The sequence below is a fragment of the Falco punctatus genome, assembly GCF_963210335.1.
Source record: "Falco punctatus genome assembly, chromosome: 1".
In the NCBI taxonomy this organism is placed as follows: Eukaryota; Metazoa; Chordata; class Aves; order Falconiformes; family Falconidae; genus Falco; species Falco punctatus.
Genome location: NC_137580.1, coordinates 19,235,371 through 19,260,315, shown reverse-complemented (window position 1 = coordinate 19,260,315; position 24,945 = coordinate 19,235,371). Strand labels below are relative to the sequence as shown.

Genomic DNA, 24,945 nt, shown 5'->3' with positions numbered 1-24,945 from the left:
TCTTTTTTTTTTTTTTATATGAAAACTAGAAATAGTCTAGTTTTGAAGCAATCTTCCCATAGAGAGGGAAAAAAAATCAAAGTTGATTATCTACCACAATTAAGAGTGGTATTATAGAGGTGATAGCTGTGCATATTAAAAATTACAGCTGAATCTCCTTCACAAGCTGCCACCTTAGCATTCTTCATTATCTTTTTTATTTTTTCTTTTATTTTTTTTTATAATTGGTCTGACATTTGCTGTGTGTTATTATCTTAATTCTGACTGCATTGCTGTGTGTTTAACTCAGTGATACAGTTCTGCAGTCTGTGTTCATTTACTACCTGTCAAATTCACCACCTTGCCACCTCACCAGCTGGTGCCTGTGAAGCTACAGTGAGAGCTGGACTCCTCAGTACTCAAGGAACCTTGAAGTAGAAGTGGAGTTTAAAGATTTCTTATTTATTTGTTTTTCCTCACTGCACATAGGATCCTGAATTACTGGGCAAACAGCAGAATGGTTGCCATTAAAGCCCTCAGGTGAGGTGTCTGAGGCACATACGACACAAGTAGGACCCAACATCAGTTGTATTATTAGGTTTTATCTTGCCTTTATGAAATGTGGTTGTATCTAATCCTGGATGTGGAGAAAAGGCAACACTTCAGTAAAACTGCTTTTTCATTTCAGTAGAGACTATACTGCTAGGTAAAGAAGTATTTGACTATATTGTACACCTATTAATTAGATGTGGTTACCAAAACCTGTTACTGCTGAGAGTTTACAGCATGTGTTTTTTCTTTTTCAGCGGTCTGTGATATTGGATCTGCTTCTTTTAAATACGACATGCGCCGCCTCAGTGAGATTCTAGCTTTCCCAAGGGCTTGGTACAGGAGAAGCATTGCTAGACGGCTTTTCCTAGGTGATCAAACAATAAATCTTCCAGGTAAGGCACTGCTTCTTATTGTGTTAAACCTTTTTGTACAAGGGGTTATAGTAGGAGTTGTATAAACATCTATTACCTGGGTATTGTTACATATGTGACTAGATATAAATGTATTATAACTTATTCCATATGCAGTCACTCTCAAAAGTTTAATAGAAAATCCTAGAATGAAGAAATGGAAAATTTCTAAAATAGGTCATGGAATTATTTAAAGAGCTTATGTTAATGAAGACAGAGGAAAACCTTTAGTTACAATAAACAAAATATATTTTGACACTGTCCAAATACTTCTTAGTGTATGAGGATCTTGTTAAACAAAAATGAAGTAGTTTTTCTGCCTTTCATGTTGCTGCTTTTTTTCTAGTAGCATCGGGTCCTGGAACACCAGATTCAATTGAAGGAGTAAGCCAGCATCTGTCTCCTGAATCGTCACGGAAAGCATACTGTCGGACATGGGAGCAGCCCTGCCAGTCTGCTTCATTCACGCACATGGCACAGTCACCTAATGTTTTTACTGAACATAATGCAAGCAGCAGTATGTCACCTGGGACAGCATCTCATAGCTTAAAGTCTCCTGCTGTTACAAGATCCAGGAGTGTGTCTGACTCTTCAGTGCCTCAGAGAGGTTAGCAGACAATGTGATCTTTATTTTTTTAAAGTATTTCCAGCAGTCGTGTGAAAGAAGTGTGTCATTGCTGCTTTGCAGAAAGCAACCATAAAATATTATTTTCCACTGTGCCTGGGAGTGCAGAGTCAATGGCTTAGAGAAAGGAAAATGTCTGAAACGGATGAATCAAAGTGTAGTTTGTTAGCATACTTTCTATAAAACTGCAGTTTCTTTTACTAGAGCAGGATTTGTTTAGTTGGGATTAGGTGGGTTCTCCAGCTTAATTTGATTACATAATCATCTTCTTGGCCGTGAGTTCTCATCCAAGAAGTTACCATGCTGTTAGCAGAGGGCTGGTATCACAGCTCACAGGTGACGTCAGTTATTTCATTTCATCTGAGACTTCAGGCTCGCACTAAGAGGCCTAAATAAGAGGCCATATAAGAAATAAAGTAACTTTTCATTTCTTTCACTACACATGTTGCTGTATTGTCTCATAGCAGTGTAGCTGTTCACAGGGCATTAGATATGGATAGGAGATGTAGAAGTATGGTGCTTTTTTTAGTCTAGGAAAAATGTCTGAGAAAAGAAAAGGCAGGTGTTTGGTCTGTTTAAAATGCAAGCAAGATGTTATGTATGAATAGTTTTTCAGAGAAGACACAGTTGGAGAAGGGTTTATGACTGATAGACTGGCTTGTTGATAGGAAATGCAGTTTTACACAGGATTTAAGAGTATTGCCATGATTTTTGTAAAAAGAGCAAGGAATATGCTAATACTTGAAATTCTGACTTTGCACTTGTGCAATTAACTGCCACCTGAATATTCAAATTCAAATAATTCGTTTTCTGAATGAACTGGTATTTTCAGACAGCTAAATGATTTAAAATATGCTCTTGCATGACTGACTGCAAATTAAAAATTGTTTCTCTTAAAGACATTAGTAAAAATAAAAGTGTAAAATGAGTCAATTTCTGTGACAACTGAAGCAACACATATTGCAAATCCTCTAGTTCTCACTTATTCTCACTCATAGTTTTGTGGCACTTCTTAAATACAGTGTTAGCCTGTGCTTTTACAATATGTACAACAAATATATTCTGGCAGTTTTTCCTAGCATGTGGAATAATTTAAATTTCTCTCTACTGTTTTCTTTAGATACTCTCTCAAAAACATCAACTCCATTCAATAAGTCAAATAAAGCTGGAAGCCAGCAAGGAACACCATGGGAAACACTGGTTGTATTTGCTATGAACCTAAAGCAATTAAATGTTCAAATGAATATGAGCAATGTAATGGGCAATACAACGTAAGTATAAAAGAGAACAAGCATCTTTAAACAGACAGTGTTGTTTTGGGGGCAAAAAAACCCGATCTTCCCCATAGACTGTAAACAGCCTGTTGTTTCTAGCTCTTAAGATCCAAACTACTTCAGTTTTGAGCTGTGAAGCCCCTCATGAATGCTGATGGATGCTTAATCCTGAAGTCACATATGCCTAAACCATGATATTTGCTGCTGTCCAGTATTTTCAGTTTCTCTTTGGACAGCCTGGAAAATTGTTGTCTGTTTTCACCTCTGTTCTAGGTGGACCACCAGTGGTTTGAAAAGCCAGGGTCGTCTGTCTGTGGGTAGTAGCAGAGATCGGGAAATTAGCATGTCTGTTGGCTTGGGCAGATCACAGTTGGACTCCAGAGGGGGCGTTGTTGGAGGTACCATAGATGTTAATACCCTGGAGATGGTGGGTAAGTTGGAAAGCTGCCTGGTATTAGTATATGCTTCAGACAACAAATGTGAAAAACTGAAGCATATATACAGTACCTCACTTTGTGAACATGCTACCGTATAAAACCTTTGGATTCTTACTCATGCAGTCTGACTAGGAAGCACACTTTGAAGGGATAGCTGATTCAGTCCTAAGCTCGCTACAGAATTACACTACCTATTTATGCCGCCCTCCAGCCCCTCTCAGCTGTCTGGACGGATGGCAACTGAAAGATTTGATAGCATTTCAGCTTCTCCTAGAATTTCACAAGTGCTTATGGTCTGGGACATGCAAAACAGGCTTTGGAAAGAGGCTGGGTGTTCTGGCGCTACACCAGAGTCATCACCTCCCCATGCATCTGGAAAAAACCTAGTGCTTTCTCAGCCCCTCTGTGTCATGTGGATGGCATAAGGCTGATACCAATGGAAAAACTGATTTTCTTTAATGTTATATTTCTGTTTTGCTTTGGTTCTATTTCAGCTCATATTTCTGAACACCCGAACCAACAGCCCAGCCATAAAATTCAAATTACCATGGGTTCTACTGAAGCACGTGTTGACTATATGGGGTCCAGTATCCTAATGGGAATCTTCAGTAATGCTGATCTTAAACTACAGGATGAATGGAAAATTAACCTGTATAATGCTTTGGACTCGAGCATGTCTGATAAAAGGTAATACTGCTTCCTGTGTTTAAAATGCATCACGTTTGTTGATAAGGTCAAATCCTGCCTATACGTCTTCTGCCCAGTATCGCTAACCAAAAATGTAAGCGTCTGCTAAAAAGCAAAGGTTGACTGTTTTGTGGTTTGTTCTTTGATTATTTTTTTCTCAGTAGGAAATAAATTAACTGTTAACATTCCTGCTGTTTTTAATATCTAGCGAGATATTTGTCCATGGGGACTTGAAATGGGATATCTTCCAAGTGATGATTTCAAGATCGACTACACCAGACCTAATAAAAATAGGAATGAAACTCCAGGAGTTCTTTACTCAGCAGTTTGATACAAGCAAGCGAGCTTTGTCCACCTGGGGACCTGTTCCTTATCTGCCTCCCAAGACAATGGCCAACAACTTAGAGAGAAGCTCACATGAGCAATGTAAGTGGTACAAAAATTAATGTACTTCCCAAGTAAGGTGTTTTAATTGCGAAAATCCATATGAGCAACTTTATATGTGCAATTATATCTATTTGGCTTGAAATAGTTTCTTCAGTACATTTTTTCCTGTCAATTTGGGCTGGCAATAACCTTTCAATGAAGGACGCTAATATCTCGAGTACCCCGCTAGACCTGGAGTACAATAACAACTAACTTATGTTATTTTGGGAGGTTAGTTAAAAATATGTATTTTAAAATAGAAAAATATTTTTTTCAGTTTTCATACTATTTCAATAGAGTTGAAATACTTTTCAAAGTCTATTTTGAAGTCTTTCTGAAAAGTTTTACTTTGAGTGGCAGTGGAAGTGTGACGTTCTTCTTACTTTCTATTGGTTATGAGCTGAAACCATTATTAGTCTGAAGACAGTGAGTGAAGTCATTGATTTCCAAGTACGCTTGTTCAGGAACTCTTAAGCTACAACCACCTTAGATCACAAAGATGGAACAGTCAATGAAATAGATTACGAAATATTGCTCATAATTCCATGGTTCTAATAAAAATATAAATATGGCAGCAGCCTTTTCTGTATTTTTCTCTTTCCTAAAGTTTGTTCTTGCTATTGCATGTTCACTTTCTAGTGTTGGATGCAGCCCATCATCGCCATTGGCCAGGAGTTCTGAAAGTGGTGTCTGGGTGCCATATATCCTTATTTCAGATGCCATTGCCAGAAGATGGAATGCAATTTGGAGGATCCATGAGCCTGCATGGAAACCATATGACACTGGCTTGTTTTCATGGACCTAATTTCCGCTCCAAATCATGGGCCTTATTTCACCTTGAAGAACCCAATATTGCATTTTGGACAGAAGCCCAGAAAGTTTGGGAAGATGGTAATTTAAACCATTTCCTATCTTTTCTAAATTCCTTTAAATGCATTTTAAGAAAGTATTGATAGGTGAGAAGAAATCAAAGGAAAGATTATCTTCTTTTAAGTTGCAATTCAAGATTTTTTTCCCCAAAATTTACCGCTTACCTAAAATAATAACTTGTTCCCTCTCCATCTTTAGCAGTTTGATTTATCTGTGGAATAATGCAAAGTACATTTTCAAATACACTAGATATATCCCTGATAATGTGCCTACAAAGTGGATTGTTGGCCTTGTTGATTGCATGTCTGTGTTTATGTACTCCTTGTGTTTCTGTATGATGAATTTTGATTGTCTTATTGCTTATATTTGTCTTCATATTGTGAAGTTTCTACTGCCTGTAGCTAATGAGGATTTAATTTTTCTGTTGTTTGCAAGCTTCATACCAGTTTTTACTGCCACTGCCATACTGGTTATTCATGTTATATACCTGTGCAAGGAGAGGAAAAATCCTGCCACCCTTACCAAGCTGCTTTTCCTTTTTTTTTTTTTTTTTTTTTTCTCTCTTTTTTCCCCCTCTGTCTTACCCTATGCTGCCCACACCTTCAATGCAGGTACTAGTGAACACTCCACATATATTGTGCAAACCCTGGACTTCCATTTGGGCCATAACACTATGGTCACCAAACCGTGTGGAGCCCTCGAAAGCCCTATGGCGACAATCACAAAGATCACGAGGCGCCGCCATGAAAACCCCCCACATGGTGTTGCCAGCGTGAAAGAATGGTTCAATTATGTTACAGCCACAAGGAATGAAGGTTAGATTATTAACGTTCATTAAGTTTTGGGATCTGTCTGCTTGCCAGGCAGTGCAGATGGTGCTGTTCAACAGCTGCTAAATTTCAAGCAGGCTACAGGGAGAAGGGAATTTGAAATGATGTAAGCTGTTTCTTCTTGGGAACCTTATGGTGAACTGTGGAATGAAGCATAGCAATATGCTGAACAGCTGGAGGTGTTACTGAGCCAAGTCCTTTTTCAAACTGTGCAGTAAAGCCAGAATGTTCTGTTAATGTACAGCATGTTTATGTATCTGGCCTTGCAGTAGTTCCAGTCTTTTCCTCCTTTAATATGGACTTTAAGCTTCCAAAAAACTAGCAAAGATTCTTAGAAGTGCTTGGATGTTGTGGTTCTGACACTTCTTTCCTTCTCGTTATGAGATGCATTTTGTGAAAATTTGTCACCCTCAGTGCTGACAAGAACCATTTTTTAATAAAGACTACTGAATTCAGCAATTTCCTGTTGTCCATGTAGAGCTAAACCTGCTTCGAAATGTCGATGCTAACAACCCAGAGAGCAGCACAACAGTGAAAAGCTCAAGCTTGCTAAGTGGCTTCAGAGGTGGCTCCAGTTACAACCATGAAACTGAAACCATCTTTGCATTGCCAAGGATGCAGCTGGATTTTAAATCCATTCACGTTCAAGAGCCTCAGGAGCCTTCATTACAAGGTGCAGTAAACAGTTTGTTTTTTCCTGGTCCAAAGCTATTTGTCATAAATGAGGAGTTAAATACAAAGCTACTGTGCTAAAAGAAGAGGATTTAATCTGAGAATTACTGCAGATCTGCAAGAAAGGGTATCATTTCGTAAAAATACGTGGAGGGAGTTCTGCTGATAAAGTAAAGATCTAGTCCAGAGACTGGTCACTATAGAAAAAAACTTCCTAAGATAAATAATATGAACATTTCAGCATGGTTGGCTGTTTTTAGAGTGTTGTTTTTCTTATTAAAATATTTTAAAAGTGGGCCATTCTGAAAACGGAACACGAGATGGGTACCTACATTTTATGCTCTTTTCAAAATGTTATCTTCAGATGCAGTTGGAACTGGTGGGAAAATAAGAATTCTGAAGGTATAAGACATAAATGTAGGTAGTTATTTTGGCTCAGCTGTGGTTTTACTCCATACCTGGTCCTGCATAATTCTGCTGGATAAGTCAACCTCTTGGGTTTTGGTTGTTTTTTAATAGCCAAACTAGCAAAATCTGCTATTAGGTTTTCTTATTGTCTAAAATCATGCACTGACAGTGTAGCACGAGCACTAGATAACTGCTCTAGTTTGAGTTTCCATGTTGAGCACGATCAGGGTTGGTACGCGGTAGTATTTCTTTGTTTTCAATATCTTTTACAAAATACCAGATGTTACTTTGATGGGAAAACTGTTTAAAAAGTGCTGAGGCTGCTAAACGCAGCTCTTAATTGTGGTCCTTCCTCTCTGAGTCTCTGGTTCAGTAAGAGCAGTATTATTTTCAGATTTGTTGTGTTCACGTTCTGTGTACTTTTATGTATACCACCTGTCCTTAGAAGCGTATTAATACTGCTTTTATCTGACTGTAGATACAAGTGTTAAACCAAAGGTGGAGTGCAGTGTAGTAACTGAATTTACAGACCACATTTGTGTGACTATGGATGCTGAACTGATTATGTTTCTGCATGACTTGGTATCTGCTTATCTAAAAGAAAAAGAAAAAGGTAAGTTGTTTCCTTTACCACACTTGTGTGACAATCTGCAGTTGTCAGACTATTCAGTAGGAAATAAATCATACTTTTTATGAACAGCTGACTTGTTAAAAATAGATTTAATTTAAAAAAAGTTAAGCCTAACTTTGCTGCCATTGAAATCATCAGAAATATTATTAATTATTCTTGAAATCTGAACTTCATGCTATGAAATGATAGTTAGCTCTTTCAATCACTGATAAGTGAAATTTAACCATACAATAACAAAAAGGTTTTTCTGGGTTATTTTGGACTGAAAGCCAAGAGGTAGTTTGGCACTTCTCAAAATGCGTAACAAAGTTCAGAAAATACTTGAGCTGATTTTAAGTCAGCTCCTGTAGGAATGGAAGCAGAGTGGTTGCAGGCAAACTTAAAAGCTTTGTAGTATCACTACACTGACGTGCCACCACTGTGTAGGGAGCTGTACTCAGCGAGGCACGCTTTGCTACACTGCGTGGGCACAGTAGGTTGTTCAAAAACCATTCAGCCAGCTCAGCTCCATTGCAGCACTTACATGGAGTGTGCTGCAGAGAATAGACATACTCCTGCATTTCTGTTCCTTACCCACTATTGATGAGCTTGTGCTGGTTACTACAAGTCATAATCATGCTCCTGTTTTGACACCTGGTGTTTAGTTTAACTTTCCTTTTGTAAGATGTTATGTGCAGATGCAAACTGCTTTAGGAAGCTACATTACTTGTATTGCAGTCCTTTCATCAGTGGTGTTTCGAGACATGCATTTTTCAGACTTCAGAATGCTTTACTTTTCCACGTGAATATGTTCAGTTGCAGCATTGAAATTTGGTGCATGCGTTCTTAAGCAATGTGTGGTCTTTGCAAAGAAAAGCAAATTGAAGACAAGTGAGTTTGATGTATTTGTGAAGTGCACCAAACAGAGATTTTTTTTGCAGGCTTAAGATGAATAAACAATAAGAGCTGGGTTCAGGTCGTCCTCTTGATGCCTCAGGACAAAGATTTAACTTAACTATTCCCCCGCCATCCTCCTTCTCAGAGACTACACTCTGTCAGTCCATAAAAATACTCTATACCAGGAGTGTGTCCGTACTTCGTTTATGGAATGTAATATATATGCTTTGTTGAATTGAATTTGGAAGAAAGCCCCTGTATCTGGATGCCTTGGGCTGGCAGAGAGAAGGAAGAATCCCACATTCCAGTATTATCCAGTGTCTATTACAGTTTTCATAAGATATTTTTTACTAGCACTTCATTCAAATCAAAGCTGTTTGCCAGAAATTCTGTAAAACCAAACCACAAGGTGGTGTGTTTTGTTTTTTTTTAATTTGTGCTTTTCTTTTATTTAAATGATGTGCAAAGAGAATTCAAGTGAGATGCTTGTAACTGACTTGGGGTGGGGTTTTCCCTCTTTCTGTTTTGTAGCAATTTTTCCTCCTCGCATTTTGGCTGCTCGTCCAGGGCAGAAAAACTCCGTTGGTGTTCTAGACGACAGCTCCGCTGACAAAGAGGCAGAGGAAAGCATTACTTACACTACAGTTGACTGGAGAGAATTTATGTGCAATACTTGGCATTTGGAACCCACGCTCAGGTAACAAGCAGGCTTACCTGCACTCTCTTGTCTGTGCATCTTACCTGTGGGTACTGTCCTGCAAATGACATGTGTTTCCAAGTTGATGCTGTTCAGCTCCTGAAAGGATTGATCATGTGGACATGGATATTGTAGATCTAACAATAAAAATGGACTAAATGGATTAATACATGGTGAACTCTGCTCTGAACAGATGACTAAGATTTTGTGGGACCATGTTAGGCTACTTTAGAACATTTGAAGTAATCTTTAAAGTTATCCAGATAGCTTTAAAGTTATCTTGAGTTAGGCCAATGGAGCTTTCAGGATGTAAAACTGTTCCTAGGTAACAATAGGAGGAAAGCAATCTACTTACTGTACTGCAGACTTCCCATGAGATGCTGGCAAGAAAAAAATCCGTTAGTCTATGAATTGACACGTGGCTGAGTTTCCTTTCCTGCCTAAGGGATAATCAGGTCAACCTCAAATGAAATCTGCTGTACAAGTGACAACCTTACACTAGTATTCTCGTGCTATTAAAGGACACAGGTCTGTGGGAGAACAAGGAGTAAGAAACCAAACCCAGTAAAGGTTCCCTACTAAACTAACAACTCAAAATCTGGGAGTTGATGTTCTGGGCCTACTGTCATTACACTGCTCACACCATCTCCCAGCTATTTTTATAGAGGAGAAATGAAAGCCTAATGGGAAAAACAGAATAACTACATGGATGTGTTTAATTATGAGTTTAATTATTGCTTCTTTACTCGCATCTATACTCCAGCTGCTGCTCTCTCCCTCTTGGTGAAATGCTTGCAGCTAAAAAGGCTGCATAGTCTTGCAGACTTAGCAATGAGTGTCATTTTGATGAGTCATACTTGATGTTATTTTTCTATATCTCTGCCTTAGTGAAATTTACAGTTTTTAGCGTCATCTCTGATTACGCTTTGGAGTCAGCTTGGCCCAAACTTTGTGCACAGATGTGTTACGGATTTGTCTTTGGCTGTTAGCACTGCTATGAAAGATACCGGCTACAGGACATGACAAGTGTTGGATAACACAATTATCTATTGCATCAGTTAATTTCTAGATGAGAAATTACAGAGATTAAAGATCCTGTTGGAGGTTCTTCAAAATTAGGATACAGTAAAATTAAGCTCATTAAGGACCACAGATTACCGTGTTTCACTCTGTGCTACGGCAGTCCATTCACTTTCTGCCGTGTATTTTTTCATCTTGCAGGTTTTCATTTTCAGCATTCCAGTTCTTTAAGACTTCTTTAAGCAGTCACCTTAAAATAAAAAAAGTATCATGTACTAGTTGCTATATGGCAGTTTCAACTGACCACAAAAGAACAGCGTATACAGCAGCAACTTGCTGCTCTCAATATACACTTTTAATCGCTGAAAATGACTTTTCTCTGTGTTGGGGTTGGTTTGGTTTTTCCACCTCTGCTGACACTGCTGGAGGACCTCAGTGTTCATTCACGTATTGAAACAACAAATCAGTGCAGGCCAAAGAAATCCTGACAGTGGGCATGTTGTGTTAGCAGTAAGCATGCATGGGTTCAAACATCGTCTGGAGGCAGCCTGGTCCTGTTTTTTTGCCTCCTTGAGCATCCTCTTCCTTTGAAAGGTCATTCCATTGGTCATCTTTAGCTTATCTGTGTACATTAAGTTTGAAGCCATGCCCGTTGGATGCAAGTGGGTCAGGGGTAACAATGGTAAAAATGCATGTTTGTTTGCACAAGTGCCAGGGGCTGTATTTATATATTTGAGATTGTCCCCTGTTTATTGTTTTCTAGATTAATATCATGGACTGGGAGAAAAATTGATCCTGTTGGCGTTGACTACATCCTCCAGAAGCTGGGCTTTCACCATGCGAGGACTACTATTCCCAAGTGGCTGCAGCGCGGTGTCATGGATCCTTTGGACAAAGTGTTGTCAGTCCTTATAAAGAAACTCGGTACTGCACTACAGGATGAAAAGGAAAAGAAAGGAAAAGACAAGGAAGAATACTAAGAAGAATGTGACAACTGTAATTCCGTTTGATTTTATCAAAGTGTTTTATGATATTTTAAGAATTTAAATATGGTTTAAAGAGAAACCTAACAGCTTTTTTGCTACTCTATTTAAAACTTACATTGTGAGTAACTGTTTACCGTGGTACATGATACCATTCTGTATTTGAAGTTTTTGCATGATGATGACCAATGTACATTCTGTGAAGGAATAGCTGGAACACTGTAAATCTGCTCCTCGGCATCCACCGTTTTCTTACGTGCAATATGATTCCTGCATCTTTAAAATACTTGCAGATTAACTGTGAATTTTCATAAACTTTATTTGCCATAACACAAACCCCTCGTTGATGTGACCGGTAATTGATTTGTCAATGTAGACTTGTGTAAATTGTATACATATATATATATAACTTATGAAACTGTGATTGCCTTAGTGCTAAAAAAAATCATTAAGTTTATTACACTTGTAATAAAATTTAACTATTGTACAGGGCCCCTTTTTTTTGGGGGGGGGGTGGTGGTGGTGGTGGTTGTGGTATTTGTTTGTTTAATCAAGGAACTGCTTTTGGCATAACTTGGCATGGCAGAGACGGGCGGGCGGCAAGGACCGCCTCTTCCCGCCCTCCGCGGCTGGAGCGAGGCGCGTGCCTGCCTTTTCCCGCCCTCCAGCGCCCGCTGCTTGCTGGAGAGCTGGGCGGGACCGGCCGCGGTAATTGCCTCGGTCCCTCGAGGGCCAGCCCTCTCGCCGCCCTTTTTTCTTCCAGCCGCTTGGCGGCCGGGCGGCATGAGTTGTGAGGGAAGGCTGCTGCCGAGCCGGGGTCGCGGAGGGCGAAAGGGAAGAGCTGCCAGAAGCGAAGCGCAGTGTGCGGCGCGGCTCCCGCGTCCTGTCGCTCCACCGCCCGGCCTCCTGAGGCGGCCCAGGCATGAGCAGCGGCGGCGGGCGGCCGCCGAGCCCTGGCGCCCCCGGCCCTGGCCCGGCGCCGGGGGGCACCCGGCCCGCCGCGGCCCCCAGGCAGCCGCCGCTGAGGGGGCCCGCCCGGCCCGCCGCGGCCCCCAGGCAGCCGCCGCTGAGGGGGCCCGCCCGGCCCGCCGCGGCCCCCAGGCAGCCGCCGCTGAGGGAGCCCGCCCGGCCCGCCGCGGCCCCCAGGCAGCCGCCGCTGAGGGAGCCCGCCCGGCCCGCTGTTGTGAGGCCCAAGCGGCAGCCACCTCACAGGGGCGCCACACCAGAGGTGATGCAAAAGTTAGGTATGGCTTTAGGTTGATACGAAGGGATTAGCTATTGAAATGCACTTTTAATGCTAGCGAAAGTAACTTAACGACCTTTTTTTTTAAGGTTGCAGCCCTCTGCCACTCTTTTTTTACCACAGTATTTTCTTAAATGACTTCTCCAGCATTGGGTGACCTTCTGTCTCCGTCCTTCAGTGCTGGTACTTTGTTAGAGATTTGTTGTGGGTTAGGCAGGGTAGTCTGCAACATCTCATTGTTACAAATTCCATGTTGTACATTAACAGTGCTGTAGAGGCTGCCAGAATACAGGAGATGTGCTGCTGCATGAATTTTCGTAGAGTTCATTGAAAAACAGCTTTAACTGCAGTTCTAGATACCCTAGGATGTATTCTGAATAATTTCTTTTCTGAATAGCTGTATCGAGGTAAAGGTATCTATTGATGACACTTGGAGATAACTTTATTTTAGTTCATGGCTGGGATGTGCTTGTGCGTGTGTATGTGGTAGTCCTGAGGCTGGAGATTCCATCCATCCTTGAGTTGATACAGTGAAAAAGACTTAGTTTTTTCTCTTAAATCTGAAAGAACACCTCGTTCCTTCACAGAAGCAGATGCTGCAGGAAATGTTAATTGGTTATTCTGTGGGAGACCTCCACATCAAAGACAACTGTCCAGATAGTAGTGTGCTCCTTGGAAGATTTTGTCTTGTAAAACTCAGAAGAGTAGGTTTGCCTCAGGACCCCTCAGATTTGGTAGAAGCCTCTTATGACTTGACTGAATTGGTTCGCATTGTTTACTGAAGAGCGTAAGGGCTCAGTGCTAGGACAGATGGAATAACCCACCCCACCGCTGTCCTGGTTCCTGGTGTGGGTAATCATGGGCGTGGGGGGGACCGTTGGGGTGGGAGTGCAGTGCAGTGCAGCTCTTGCCATGTTTTGGCCAGAGGTGCTGTTTCTGTATTCAGCAGTTCTTTGTGGGTGTGTTTCTTTTTCTTTGAATGAGTTACCTGCTTTTTGAAGTGTGCATGGTTGCCAAAACTTCTGTGGTGTCTTAAGGCACAGAGTTGCACAGTTTCACAGTTTTGTGTGAAAAACCACAGGCTCCATTGTTTTGAATCTGCCATCAGCAACTTCCATTTGGTTGCTGGTTTGCAAGGGCGGGGAATGGGAATATATGTTCTTTTGACATGTAACATCTGATTGTATTCAGAGTAGATTTAGTACTCAAAGTAAAAGCTTTGATGCTTTAAAAAAAGGAGGTACGCGCCATTTCAGAATTGCTAGTGTCAGTGTAGAAATCAGTACAAAGCAATAGAGCTTGAGTCAGTGTTTTTGCTTTTTGTTCTTCTAAGCAGCATCTAAAAAGCAAGTGTGTTCAGTCCTTTTTTAAATTTTGTTTCAGAACCTTTTCTTTTGAAAGCAGCCTGTGCTCCACCACTGGCAGCACTTCCTGCAAAGAAAGACATCGAGGACTTCATTGCAAGATATGAACAGGGAGCAATGAACCCAGTATCTGCCTTGCATCAGTTTGCGCAAATGCACCACGCACAACTGGAACTGAAAGAAACTGTCATGGCAGGTAAGTACTTCATTTCTTAAAGTAATACTTGCTTATCCTTGAGGTATAGAATTTGATCAGGTGAATCATATAAAATTCTGGCTGCTACCAGAATGCTGTGAAAAGTGCATAAAGTGAAAGCTGCCCATGTTCTTGTGGAGGTGAAAGCTTTGAATTGTATTTTGCTACAATTGTCTTCCTTGTTTTCTGCTTGTCCCTGGAATGAATATAAGCACATAAAGCTACAGATGAAGTACGTTAAAATAATTTCACTAATTATGTCTGGGTTTTTTCCTCCTTTAAAGGCAATATCATATGTCCTTATTTTGCCTTTTGTGCGGTGATAGATGGTGTTTGCTACAAGACTGGACTTGGGAAAAACAAGAAGGAATCTAAATTCAATGCAGCTAAACTGGCTCTTGATGAGCTACTTAACTTGGAACATGGAGGGGCAAAGGTTTTTGAAAAATCAGGTAAATATTCTTAGCAATACCTAATAAGAACTTGAAAAGCATGGCTTAAGGTTTTCCTATGCAAAACCTCTGTGTAGTTTTATTAAATGCTTCCGTATCAGGGCCTCTGTCAGTTTTCTTGAATCCTTTAGGCAGAGCTACTTGTTGTATGGTTCTGAAACTGTTTTTTTCCGTTGTCTTTTGTGTATTAGGAGTTGCATCACTTTGTAGCAGAGTGCAGAATACTGAAGGAATTAATTTATTTGTTGCTGTTGTCCTTGATTTGCTACTCACTAGGTAACAGCAATGTGGAGTTGATCTATGTGGTTTTGAATTTTTGTGATTAAAAGTCTTCAACACCGAGTTAACTACTTTCAAAAGAATTGAGCTACCATAACATTTATCTTATTTTAAGGGTTGCTGCCTAAACGGTTCTGTGCTTACAAGGACTTCAAAGTCACAAAAGAAAATTCTTAGAGAATTGGAAACTTTTTAACTTTCTAGAAATAGTGTGACACCCATGTTTGAAATTTAGAATTTCCATCACAGTTTGAAATTTTGTTGAATTCTTAGATCCTCCCCATATTCCTGCCGAGCCCTGGACTCCAACAAACCCTGTTTGTGTATCAAGGATCTGCTTTGGTAAGGAGTAGTCTTGTTCTTCTCTATTGATTCAAACTACCCAGCAAATGCTTGCTTCTCTGCCACCCTGCCCCCCCCTTTTTTTTTTCTTTTTAACATTTTAACACCTTTAGTTGATCTCAGTGAAGTTACTGTTATTGTAAACATGTCTTTGAAAACGCTGTAAGAATTAGTGTCACTATAGTAGGAGACTGACTGTCGGGTCTACAATCAGACGCAACTCCAGTAAATTGCTTAAAGTGGTGAAATGATTGTGACGGAAACAATATTTCTGTCCTTACTCGAAATACTGCGTGAAGTAGATGATCAGACTTGATCCACATTCCTGATGTCCTACCATGAATAATAAAAGCATAAAGTGTTCAGATATTCCTGTTCTTTATTTATTCATCTCTATCCTGATAGTCTTCAGAATCCCAGAAGTGTGTTGATATGCTTCTACCATGTATTTACATTTATAGTTTGCTAAGCAACTGATCATGTCTATTGTCATCGTCCTGTGTCTGTGTGTCCTCTTTCCCCCCACAACACACTGCCTGACAAATTTGTGTTTTGCTGGCTTTTATTATATTTAGGAGGAGAACAGCTTATACATCAAAAACTTTCACAAACAGTTCAAGAAGTATTTAACAGACTGACTGCCAAGCATCCCGAGTACCGAAGTTGTGGCAGCTCACTGGCTGCCTTCATCATTGAAAAAGGCAAGTCTGTTTTGATAGTGAGTGTTGGGGGACAGAAAACAGGCTGTGTTCGCAGAGAGCCTTAGATTAACGCATTTTGGAGCTGGTAAAGGGGTAGTTCTCCTTCTTTAACATACTTTGTTCTGACGGCTCTGTCACAATGTATAACTGCTACAGTGGTACAAATATCCAAGACCTACATAAGTGTTTCCTTGTGCTGCCTCAAAAGAGGAGCAAGGCTCTATAGACCAGCTATATAGGCCACATGCTGGAGTGGGGAAGGTGTGTGAGGAGGAAGGAGCAGCAGAGACAACATGTAGGAATGGATGCTTCCCAGTAGTCCTGCGCGGCTCAAGCAGGGAGGAGAGGAGGTAGAGGAGTCAGGAGTGAAGTTGAGCCTGGGAGGAAGGGGGGAGTAGGGGGAAGCTGGTTTTACTTTTAGTTTTGTTTCTCACTGTCCTACTTTAATTGGCAATAAATTAAATTAATCTTCCCCAGGCTGACTGTTTTGCACATGGTGGTGAATGGCAAGCAACCTGCCTGCGCTTGCCTTGACCTATGAGCTTTTTTATTTTATTTTTTTATAGGATCATTTAGGTTGGAGAAGACCTTTAAAGATCATAGAGTCTAACTTGCTGGGGGATGGGGGATGTGAGAGAGTGACTTGGTGGGCACCTGGCAGCCAGACAAGTTTAACCCACCACAGTCATGTAAAAATAAATGCAGTGGGTTTTTGTTGGGTTTTTATCTTTGGTTTGCTTTTTTTTTGAGGTGGATGGCATGAAGTTGTAGCTTTAGGAACAGGAGACTGTAATTACAGTCAGTGCTTTCAACCTTGTGGAAGAGTGTTGCATGACAGCCATGCCATTGTTACTGCAAGACGTTCTCTACTTAGGTAAGAATGTGTGTACCAATAGTTTTACCAGTTCTCTTGCAGACAGTTCTCAGTTTTACTTTCACAAATGTCAATATAACTGAACTTGCATTTTATAGTTAGTACCTTCTGGATTATTTTCAAATTGTGTGAATAAAATGTGAATGTCAGTGTATTTGTAAACTAAGTAGTGTATTTTGTGCTTGTCTTGATGCTTTCTTTTTAGATATTTTTATAGGCATCTTTTGCTGTTCTATAACGAAAATCCAGCAAGGACAGAAAAATCTGTATTTCACGCACCACCAGGCTCGAAGCTGCTTACCCTAAAGCAAAATACGGCTATCTATCTCTACATGAATCAGCTTCCAAAAGGAACGGCTCAGTTAAAATCACCGGTGTAAGTGCCTTTGTGTTTTCAGAGGTGTTGTAGTGGAATATTTATCTGCAGTGACAAACATATTTGTGAGTGTGGAAAATATGCATTGTTACATGTTTCTAATATGGGGGGGAGGCTATTCTGTGGGGTTTTTTCATGTTTTGCAAGCATTATAGTGCAGGGTGATAGTGATCAGTGTATGAGATACAGCTCAACGTGACGATACAGAAGCCTTTTACGTGGGTTATAGCTTCAGAACGATTCTTTGTTTGTTACAGATACCCGCTTAGCAGTTAACCCCCCTCCCAAGATACTCTTAAAATACTAAGTCATGAATTTAACCACTGAGCAAGTGGATGTGGTGACTGAATGTCATCCTTTGCACAATGGGCCTAGGCTATAAAAAACCTTGAACTGAAGCAGTAGGTTCCTGCTCTGCTTTGTAGAAAAAAGGTAACGAGAGAAACTTGATGGGACAAATACACTTCTATGCTTATCTTTACACTTCTAAAATTTTGTTAAATTTTTGAAGGCTTTAATAGCTTTGACACTTAGCAGCAGCAGTCACTGCTTTACAAGGTTACTATGAGCAACGTTATTTTGTGTTCCCTTACAGTGGTACAGTGGAATGATGTCCCTGAAAATCAGCCAGTCATAAATTTTTTGTATAAGTGAGACAGCTAGCAGCTTTCATACTGTGTTTGGGTGCTGGGAAGGTAGAGCAGTGTACTGCAAGCTGTGCTGACAGGGGGAGGAGCCCCTCTTGTTAGACCTGCAGAAGACTTCAGATGATGTTCAGTTCACAGCCCGCTCTTACACAGAAATAGCTGGTGAGACTGGGTGCTCTTTGTGAGCTGCTCTGTTGTAGTTGATGGATCGCAGTGTCAGTGCTTATTCTCTTGCTTTTTGGCAAGTCTGGTCTGTGCTCTCTTGAAACAAACTCTGGGAAGTATTCTTATACAGCAGGTTTGCTTATGTATAGAGTTATTTAAAGACTGTTTTTAGAAGGGAGCTACTTGCAAGCAGTCTACTGAGTAGCAAAATATGACCACTTAGAACAGGTGGTAGTATGTTACTTAAGCCAGAACTAAATTTTTGCTTTCTAATAAAGTAGTAAAGCAAAAGCACCTGTGATCATAACTTTGTAAGTTATGATAAAACTGGGGAGAGTTAGCTCAAAGCTTCAGGCTTTGACTTCTTATCCCTATGTAGTTAAGGAGGAAAAATTTGTTTTGCTTCAGAACAATTGCTGTTTTGTCTCCCTAATGTGTTGCAACTCCTTGTTTTAAATATTTTGAAGAATTGCAGTGTAAATTGTTTTAAAGGGGATTAACAACCTTACAGCTGCTTTTTTCAAAGATGAACGGTGTCCAAGTAACGTCTGTGGTAGTATAGACACAAAGTGATAGCTTGTTTGCAGCATGTGCTGATCTCTTTCAGTGTTTGCACAATTAGGTTGAACTACCATTTCTTAGTTAAACACCAACTTCAGTATCCTAGTCGCTTGAGCAGCTGAATGTGGTGCTTCTAAAATTTTCACATACTGAATGAACGCAATGTGAGACGCGTGCCTGTTGATAATTGCTTTTTGAGAAATGGTATTAGGTGCCACTTTGCAATAACCTCTGATTAGAGTGGTTTCTCACTGAAATTCATTTTGTCTTAATTTAGATATCTCAATCCAGGATCTATCAATGCTTATGAAGCTCGTGAAGAACTGAACCTTCATGTGACTGTAGAAGGCAAGATTTACCTAACTGTTTGTTGTCCACATAGAACTGATAGGACAAGCAGTATGTCAGCTAGTGACAAATTAACAAAATGGGAAGTGGTTGGTGTTCAGGGAGCATTGCTGAGTCACTTCATTGAACCAGTATATATCAACAGTATTCTTGTAGGTAAGCATAACATGAATTTCAATGGGGTTTCTTTGTATGTTTTCATGTTCCAGTTTGATCACATTTTATAAAACATGAACTAAACCATGGTGGTTCTTCAAATAATTACAGTATTTTCCTGAAAAGGTGGGGTTTTTTCCTGCTCATCTTTGAAACGCTCTAATGTAAAACTCGGGCTTGCTTTTTTGTCCTTATGGGTTTTTTTTTCTAGCTTGCTAGATTGCCCTTCCTTTACTATGTATTAGAGTAACAGAAGAAATTCAGCATTGTTTTATAACAAATTAAATTTTAGGTGTTGAGAAAATACTGTGTGACACATGCTGTGGCAACTGTTCAGTCAAATATGGTGACTTTAAAGGTGACAAGTCAAGTAACTGTAGAATCAAGCAGTGGAAGAACTGCCAGTATTTAACTGAAAGTGCTCAGTTTCACCTTGGGGTATCTTACAAGCTCTACTGGAAAGTCTTTGTTCAGTTTTGTGTTGTGTTCATGGCCTGTGCTCCCTGCCACCTCCCCCTTGGTATTGGTTAATGCAAATGGATGTTGAGGAATAGGGATTACCAAGGTGATAAGTGAATTCTCAGGATTTAGCGGCAGTCAGGAAGATTGTACTATTATCAGAAGTCATTTCAGTAGCTTTTATTTATGTGCTGGAATTAATTTAATGGCTGTTATCCTGAAGATGTTTAGGTGTTTGTTCCTGTTAATATTTGTACTATGAGACTTGGTACATGGTCTGAGTTCCCCAGACATGGAAGGTGTAGCAGCTTTTCTTTTTCTAGCACGGAACAAGGTTTATGAAGCACTCCAAAGGATCTTACAAGAACTGGTGAAAGCCTGCCTGTTCCTTCTGAGGAAATTTGGGCACTTTTAAATAGAAATAGAAAAACTTCTAATATGCTCACTTAAGTGGTATTCAAAGTAATCATAATGATCTATAATATATTGCCATTCTATTTAATAGAAATTCTATGACTGTTCTTTGAGATGCTATGGACCAAAGCATACTTAGTCAGCAGTCAGAAATACTGTTGGATATGGAGTAATGTAGGCAAACTCCCTAGCACATTTTCTAATCTAGAACATGAAAGTTTGTGTTGCAGCTTCTATTTTAATGCTGTCTTCTGCAAGGAATGGAAAGAGTTGATGAAGAATAATTGTTCCAAAAAAGAGGCATCCAATGAAAATAATGATGCCTCTGGAGAAGAAACTGTGAAACAGTTTTTGTTGTATGAACTGAATGTTGGAACTGGTTCTTCCAAACACTAATTTTGTGTAGAAAAATGAATATTATGTAGACCAATGGAAACATCTGCATTAATTTTTTTCTTATTTTTTCTTCTTTTAATTTGATTTTGTTTTGCTTAATAGGAAATGGAAATTGCAAAGATACAAGAGGGCTGGAAATAGCTATAAACCAGCGTGTTGATGATACACTTACATCAAAGCTTCCCACGCCTTACATGGTCAACAAATGTCATACTTACATGGTAAATGCTGCATACCCAATTCAAGTAGACTTCAAACAGAAGTCTCTTAGTTTGAATTGGTCATTGCCAGATAGATCACTGGAAGTTGTGGATGGATTAAATGGAAAAACCATTGAAAGGTTAGAAATTTCTCTTTGTTATGTTGTAAATAATTGTTAGCCTTATTGTTTTGTGCCAGCTCACTGGAGTAGTGATTTTTTAATCTATGTGTGGAGGCCATAGTATTACCCAAATGAGAGAGACTCTCCTGTGTTCCGTGACCGCATCTTGTGATGAGATACAATTTTAAAGATCTTGTAACTTTACAGTGAGAAACCAAGACATGACATTAAATAGCTCTTTGAATTGAGGTATCTTTATTCCATTGTCTATGGTACTGAGTGTTTTAGTCTGCACAATACAGAAAAACAATAAGCTTCCTAGTTCAGATGAATTCCACTTTTGAAAACAGTTGTTGATTGACTTGTTTAAATTCTCATAGCTGCTGATTTGCATTAGCTTTGCATGTTGAAAGTGGAACATATGATCATATTCACAAAGCATTGGGGGGGGGAATCCTGTAATGATCAAAGCAATATACCTGTAATGTATTACTGAGTTTTATTATTCTCTCTTTATTTTGACTGTAGTTCACCATTCAAAACTGGTATTTTTATGGCAAGTCGCCTTTGCAAGGCAGCAATGTTTAGTCGCTTCAGATGGCTTGCTAAGGAAGCAGGACGGAATGATTTGCTTCAAGTTGCAATGTACCATGAAGCTAAGGTAAGCTGGGGGGTGGCAGAGACAGGAAGTTTTAGCAAGAGAGTCTCTTAGTGCTACTCTCAAAGCTGATTTGTTAGCCAGGGGTGACTTTCTATTTTGCTGATGACTTTACCTGAACAGTGGGATCTCTCATAGTGCCTATAATCTTTGCCTGAGAATGTCTGAAATTTCTGTTTTCAAGTAGAATTAATCTACTGAATAATCTTGAACCGTTCTCTATGAAAATCTGCCGTGTTTTGTGCCTTGGCGTATGGAGGTTGCTGGCCATTTTCGTCACGTAAGATAGTTTCCTATTAAGAAGGTTGGAGGCAGTTTATTCATTTTCAATCTTACTCTTTATGTTTGTTTCATGCATATGTAGATACTTTTCTACCACAGTGTGGTCTTGTCAAGGATTCTTATGTCACAGTGGAGTAGGAAAGTAGGACTACTTCATCAGAAAGCAGCAATCGGTCCCAGGCTTTCCTTCGTGGTATAAAAATACAGAGAAATTATTTAAAGGAGCTACTGTGATTCTTGATTGCTGTGAACACAGTTCACTAGATTCTCTCCCTACTTAGACATATGTAGGCTCATCTTATACTTCATATGCTTCCAGGTTTTTCCTCTCCTTGAGGAGAGGAATATATCTCCTTCAAGAGAGATATTTTAATTCCAGAATTGTTAGGTGAAACTTATGCTTTTATAAAGTATGGATCTTTTTTTTTCCTCCTGTTAGAACGTGCAAGAGGTAATTTTTCAAATAATTCAAAAACTACCGTAAAATAGAATGGCTTGCTAATTGTCTGCTTGTTTATGTGTTTAGATTTGCACTGAATGATAGCAAGTGTTTATTTTCTGTGTCAAGGTAGTATTGGAACTCTAAAGATGCTGAAAAGCAGTAATGTTCAACAGAGCTATTCTCTCATCCCAGTAAATATCCAGGCATATAAGAAGAGTATGTTTTTAGAGTCTGTAACACTTTTGTCTCACTGTCAGCAGCTGAGAGAACTGTAAGATTTGTAGGTATTGTTTTCTTCAAGGTTTGTGCTTGTGTGTATTATATGCTGGTAGTAAAGAACTCAGGTGTCTCTAACAACCATTCTTGACAGCTTTCAAGATCTTTCTTTTTCTAGATTCAATCTGAATTGTACCAAAAAGCTAAAAAATTGCTGCAGAGCTACTTAGAGCAAAATCGTTACGGATCCTGGATTGTGAAGTCTGCAGATGTGGAACAGTTCAGTGGCTGACTGTGAGCTGGACTGTATGTGAATTCAGTTTGGATGGTTTCTTTCAGTAAAAGGTAATTCTGATCGGTAAAATGTTCAACTGTAGGGTTCGTATTTACAGCAAGAAAAATCATCTCCCAGAGCTGTTTCTTGCCAATTTCAATGCAGGTATTAAACCATCTCTAACAGTTTAGTCTTTTCCAGAAGTTGGTATTTCCTCATAGGTAGGAGTATCTTGACAGCTTTGCAAATCTGTTTTCTTTTGGCCCCCGATGCCACCTTGTTTCTGCTTCCTTGCTCCCACGCCACCCTGTGGAGTTAACAACGTTTTTTTTCTGGTAGTTTCAGGATTGCTGTGCATTTGTTTCTTCTTTTTCCCTGCCTTTTTCATAGCTCTCAAAAATGAGCAGAAGTTGGATTTCGTTAAAAAATTGTATACTAATGTGAGAATCGCTTTCAAAAACAAAAATTGGGGATCTGTGCTTTTTTGCTAGTCATTTCTAGACTTTTTATTTAGCATGGATATTTGTCTAGTGGCTTGGAATTCACTATGTATTATTTGTTGCAGAACGGTTAAGAAATAATCTGTGTATTTTCAAATATGAAACTTTGAATCACAAAACTGTTGAGTAATGTCTTGGTAAGAATTGCTATTTTTGGTAGTTGATTTTCAAGTATTTTGAAGGTGTCAGGTCTGTAAATAAAATGGTGTGATCTGGATTGTTCTTTGATGAAGTAGCAGCATACACAAGAATGCACTGAGCCAGTAAAGATAAGCACATAGGGGTTCTCTCCAGGGTTTTCCTCAGCTGCGTCAGTGATTTCGAAACATATGATTCTATAAGCTTGAGAGAGGCAAGAGTGCTGTGGTTCCAGCAATGAGGCTGAAGCTGTATGATCAGCAGGCACATGTGCACAGAGCACGTATACATCACACATACATACATGCGTGGCCGGTTGCACAGGCCAGGGACATGTGTGTGAGCACAAAGTACCAACAGTTGCTGGCTGAGAGCTTGGCCTCTTCCTTGCATCCCCGAGGGGAACTGATGTCCCCTGCTGAGAACAGAGTCACTGTCCCGCTTCCTTACGTGATATGACAGATTACATAGACGGTGAATGAAGGCTACACTATTCTCTCTAAATAGCAGTTGTCACATTTTTTTGCTGAAGGAAACACCCAAGTAACTAAAGAGGCCACCTAACCCTCCCTGGAGTTAGGATCACTCCAAGCAAAATCTTTCAGTAATTGAGAAATACAGCATAAGAGTTAAGGAATACTCTCTGCCTCAACTTGCATTGTAAATCGCGTGCACAGTGGCTATAGCAAGCATTGCTTCCCACTGACCAGAAGGGAGTCTTGCAGCACAAAATGAAAGAAGAGCTTTGTGAAATGCTTTTGGCAAGTAAAGAGAATTGGGTATTTTTCATGTGCATCTAGTTGAAGTCTTCTTTCTAAAAGGATACTGCTTTTGGGTTTTGACTTGTATTCAAAGATGACTGAAAGAAGTAAGCACATCACCTCACATAATTCTGTCAGGAGTATATGAATTAGAAATACGGTAAGAGCAATACGCAAGCTGATGTTAGCGCTAGAATGAAAGCAAACCCAAACACTACAGAGATCACAGAATCATGGACTGGTGGGGGTTGGAAAGGACCTTAAAGGTCATCTAGCTCCAGCCCCTGTGCCATGGGCAGGGACACCTCCCACCAGCCCAGGCTGCTCCCAGCCCCATCCAGCCTGGCCTTGATCACTGCCAGGGATGGGGCATCCACAGCTGCTCTGGGCAGCCTGGGCCAGCGCCTCCCCGGATAAAATGTGTTTGAGTGTAATACCATTAAGAAATCAAGGCTATGAGAAATAAACAGTTGGTATAAGCCAGTAGTAAGACAAAGACTGTTTATAGCCAGATTTTGAGTGATATGAAACGGGTCACTTTCAATTGTTACAACATTGTAACTTTAAAATACCAGTGTGTTGCTGGGAGTTGGAGAGGCTTCACCAAAGAAAGCAAGGTGGCACATGAAAGGAAAAATTGTTGTAATGGACTCAAATCAGACAAGCGGCAATTGGCAACAACAGTTTCAAAGCACAATAGCTAACTTCAGAAGGCTCAAGGAAAAGCAACCAGGACAGCCCCATTTCCATTGTTCTTGTAACAGGTAGGATAGGTGAGACACTTGAAAAACGGGCAATTCGTGTGGACAAAGTGCCATGTCTTTTTTTAGAGAGAGAAAGTGTGGGCACTGCTCCCTTGGCTCAGGAACTGTGCAGCCCAATCTGGGAGCAGCAGCTCTGTGGTGCCCAAGGGCCAGCAGCGGACCTGCCCCAGGCGCCTTGCCTGTAGGAACAGAGGCCAGGCTGGGCCATGTGGCACCTGTGGCTGAGATGCCTCAGGTA

At 40.1% G+C, this 24,945-nt stretch overlaps 2 protein-coding genes across 13 annotated transcripts in view; both read left to right on the top strand.

The window, feature by feature from the left end:
* BLTP1 (bridge-like lipid transfer protein family member 1) overlaps window positions 1-11,864 on the top strand; it is a 133,141-nt gene extending 121,277 nt beyond the window's left edge. For 7 of the 10 annotated variants that reach the window (XM_080373531.1, XM_080373538.1, XM_080373534.1 and 4 more), the window contains 12 exons: window positions 786-923; window positions 1,288-1,548; window positions 2,687-2,837; window positions 3,114-3,271; window positions 3,772-3,964; window positions 4,173-4,390; window positions 5,030-5,281; window positions 5,872-6,075; window positions 6,569-6,763; window positions 7,649-7,783; window positions 9,209-9,374; window positions 11,158-11,864. In XM_080373531.1, coding sequence (XP_080229657.1) covers window positions 786-923; window positions 1,288-1,548; window positions 2,687-2,837; window positions 3,114-3,271; window positions 3,772-3,964; window positions 4,173-4,390; window positions 5,030-5,281; window positions 5,872-6,075; window positions 6,569-6,763; window positions 7,649-7,783; window positions 9,209-9,374; window positions 11,158-11,374 — 2,288 coding nt within the window. In that variant the 3' untranslated portion in view covers window positions 11,375-11,864. The remainder of the gene's footprint in view (window positions 1-785; window positions 924-1,287; window positions 1,549-2,686; window positions 2,838-3,113; window positions 3,272-3,771; window positions 3,965-4,172; window positions 4,391-5,029; window positions 5,282-5,871; window positions 6,076-6,568; window positions 6,764-7,648; window positions 7,784-9,208; window positions 9,375-11,157) is intronic. The other 3 variants (XM_080373532.1, XM_080373537.1, XM_080373533.1) reach the window with 1 other exon arrangement.
* Window positions 11,865-11,991: 127 nt separating this feature from the next.
* The window catches only part of LOC308068691 (toll-like receptor 3), a 40,577-nt gene continuing 27,623 nt past the window's right edge, over window positions 11,992-24,945 (top strand). The window contains exons 1-11 of one of the 3 annotated variants that reach the window (XM_080399713.1): window positions 11,992-12,621; window positions 14,004-14,180; window positions 14,465-14,632; window positions 15,185-15,253; window positions 15,829-15,954; window positions 16,705-16,828; window positions 17,034-17,204; window positions 18,855-19,081; window positions 20,453-20,690; window positions 21,201-21,333; window positions 22,449-22,615. In XM_080399713.1, coding sequence (XP_080255839.1) covers window positions 12,300-12,621; window positions 14,004-14,180; window positions 14,465-14,632; window positions 15,185-15,253; window positions 15,829-15,954; window positions 16,705-16,828; window positions 17,034-17,204; window positions 18,855-19,081; window positions 20,453-20,690; window positions 21,201-21,333; window positions 22,449-22,562 — 1,869 coding nt within the window. In that variant the 5' untranslated portion in view covers window positions 11,992-12,299 and the 3' untranslated portion in view covers window positions 22,563-22,615. The other 2 variants (XM_080399712.1, XM_080399711.1) reach the window with 2 other exon arrangements.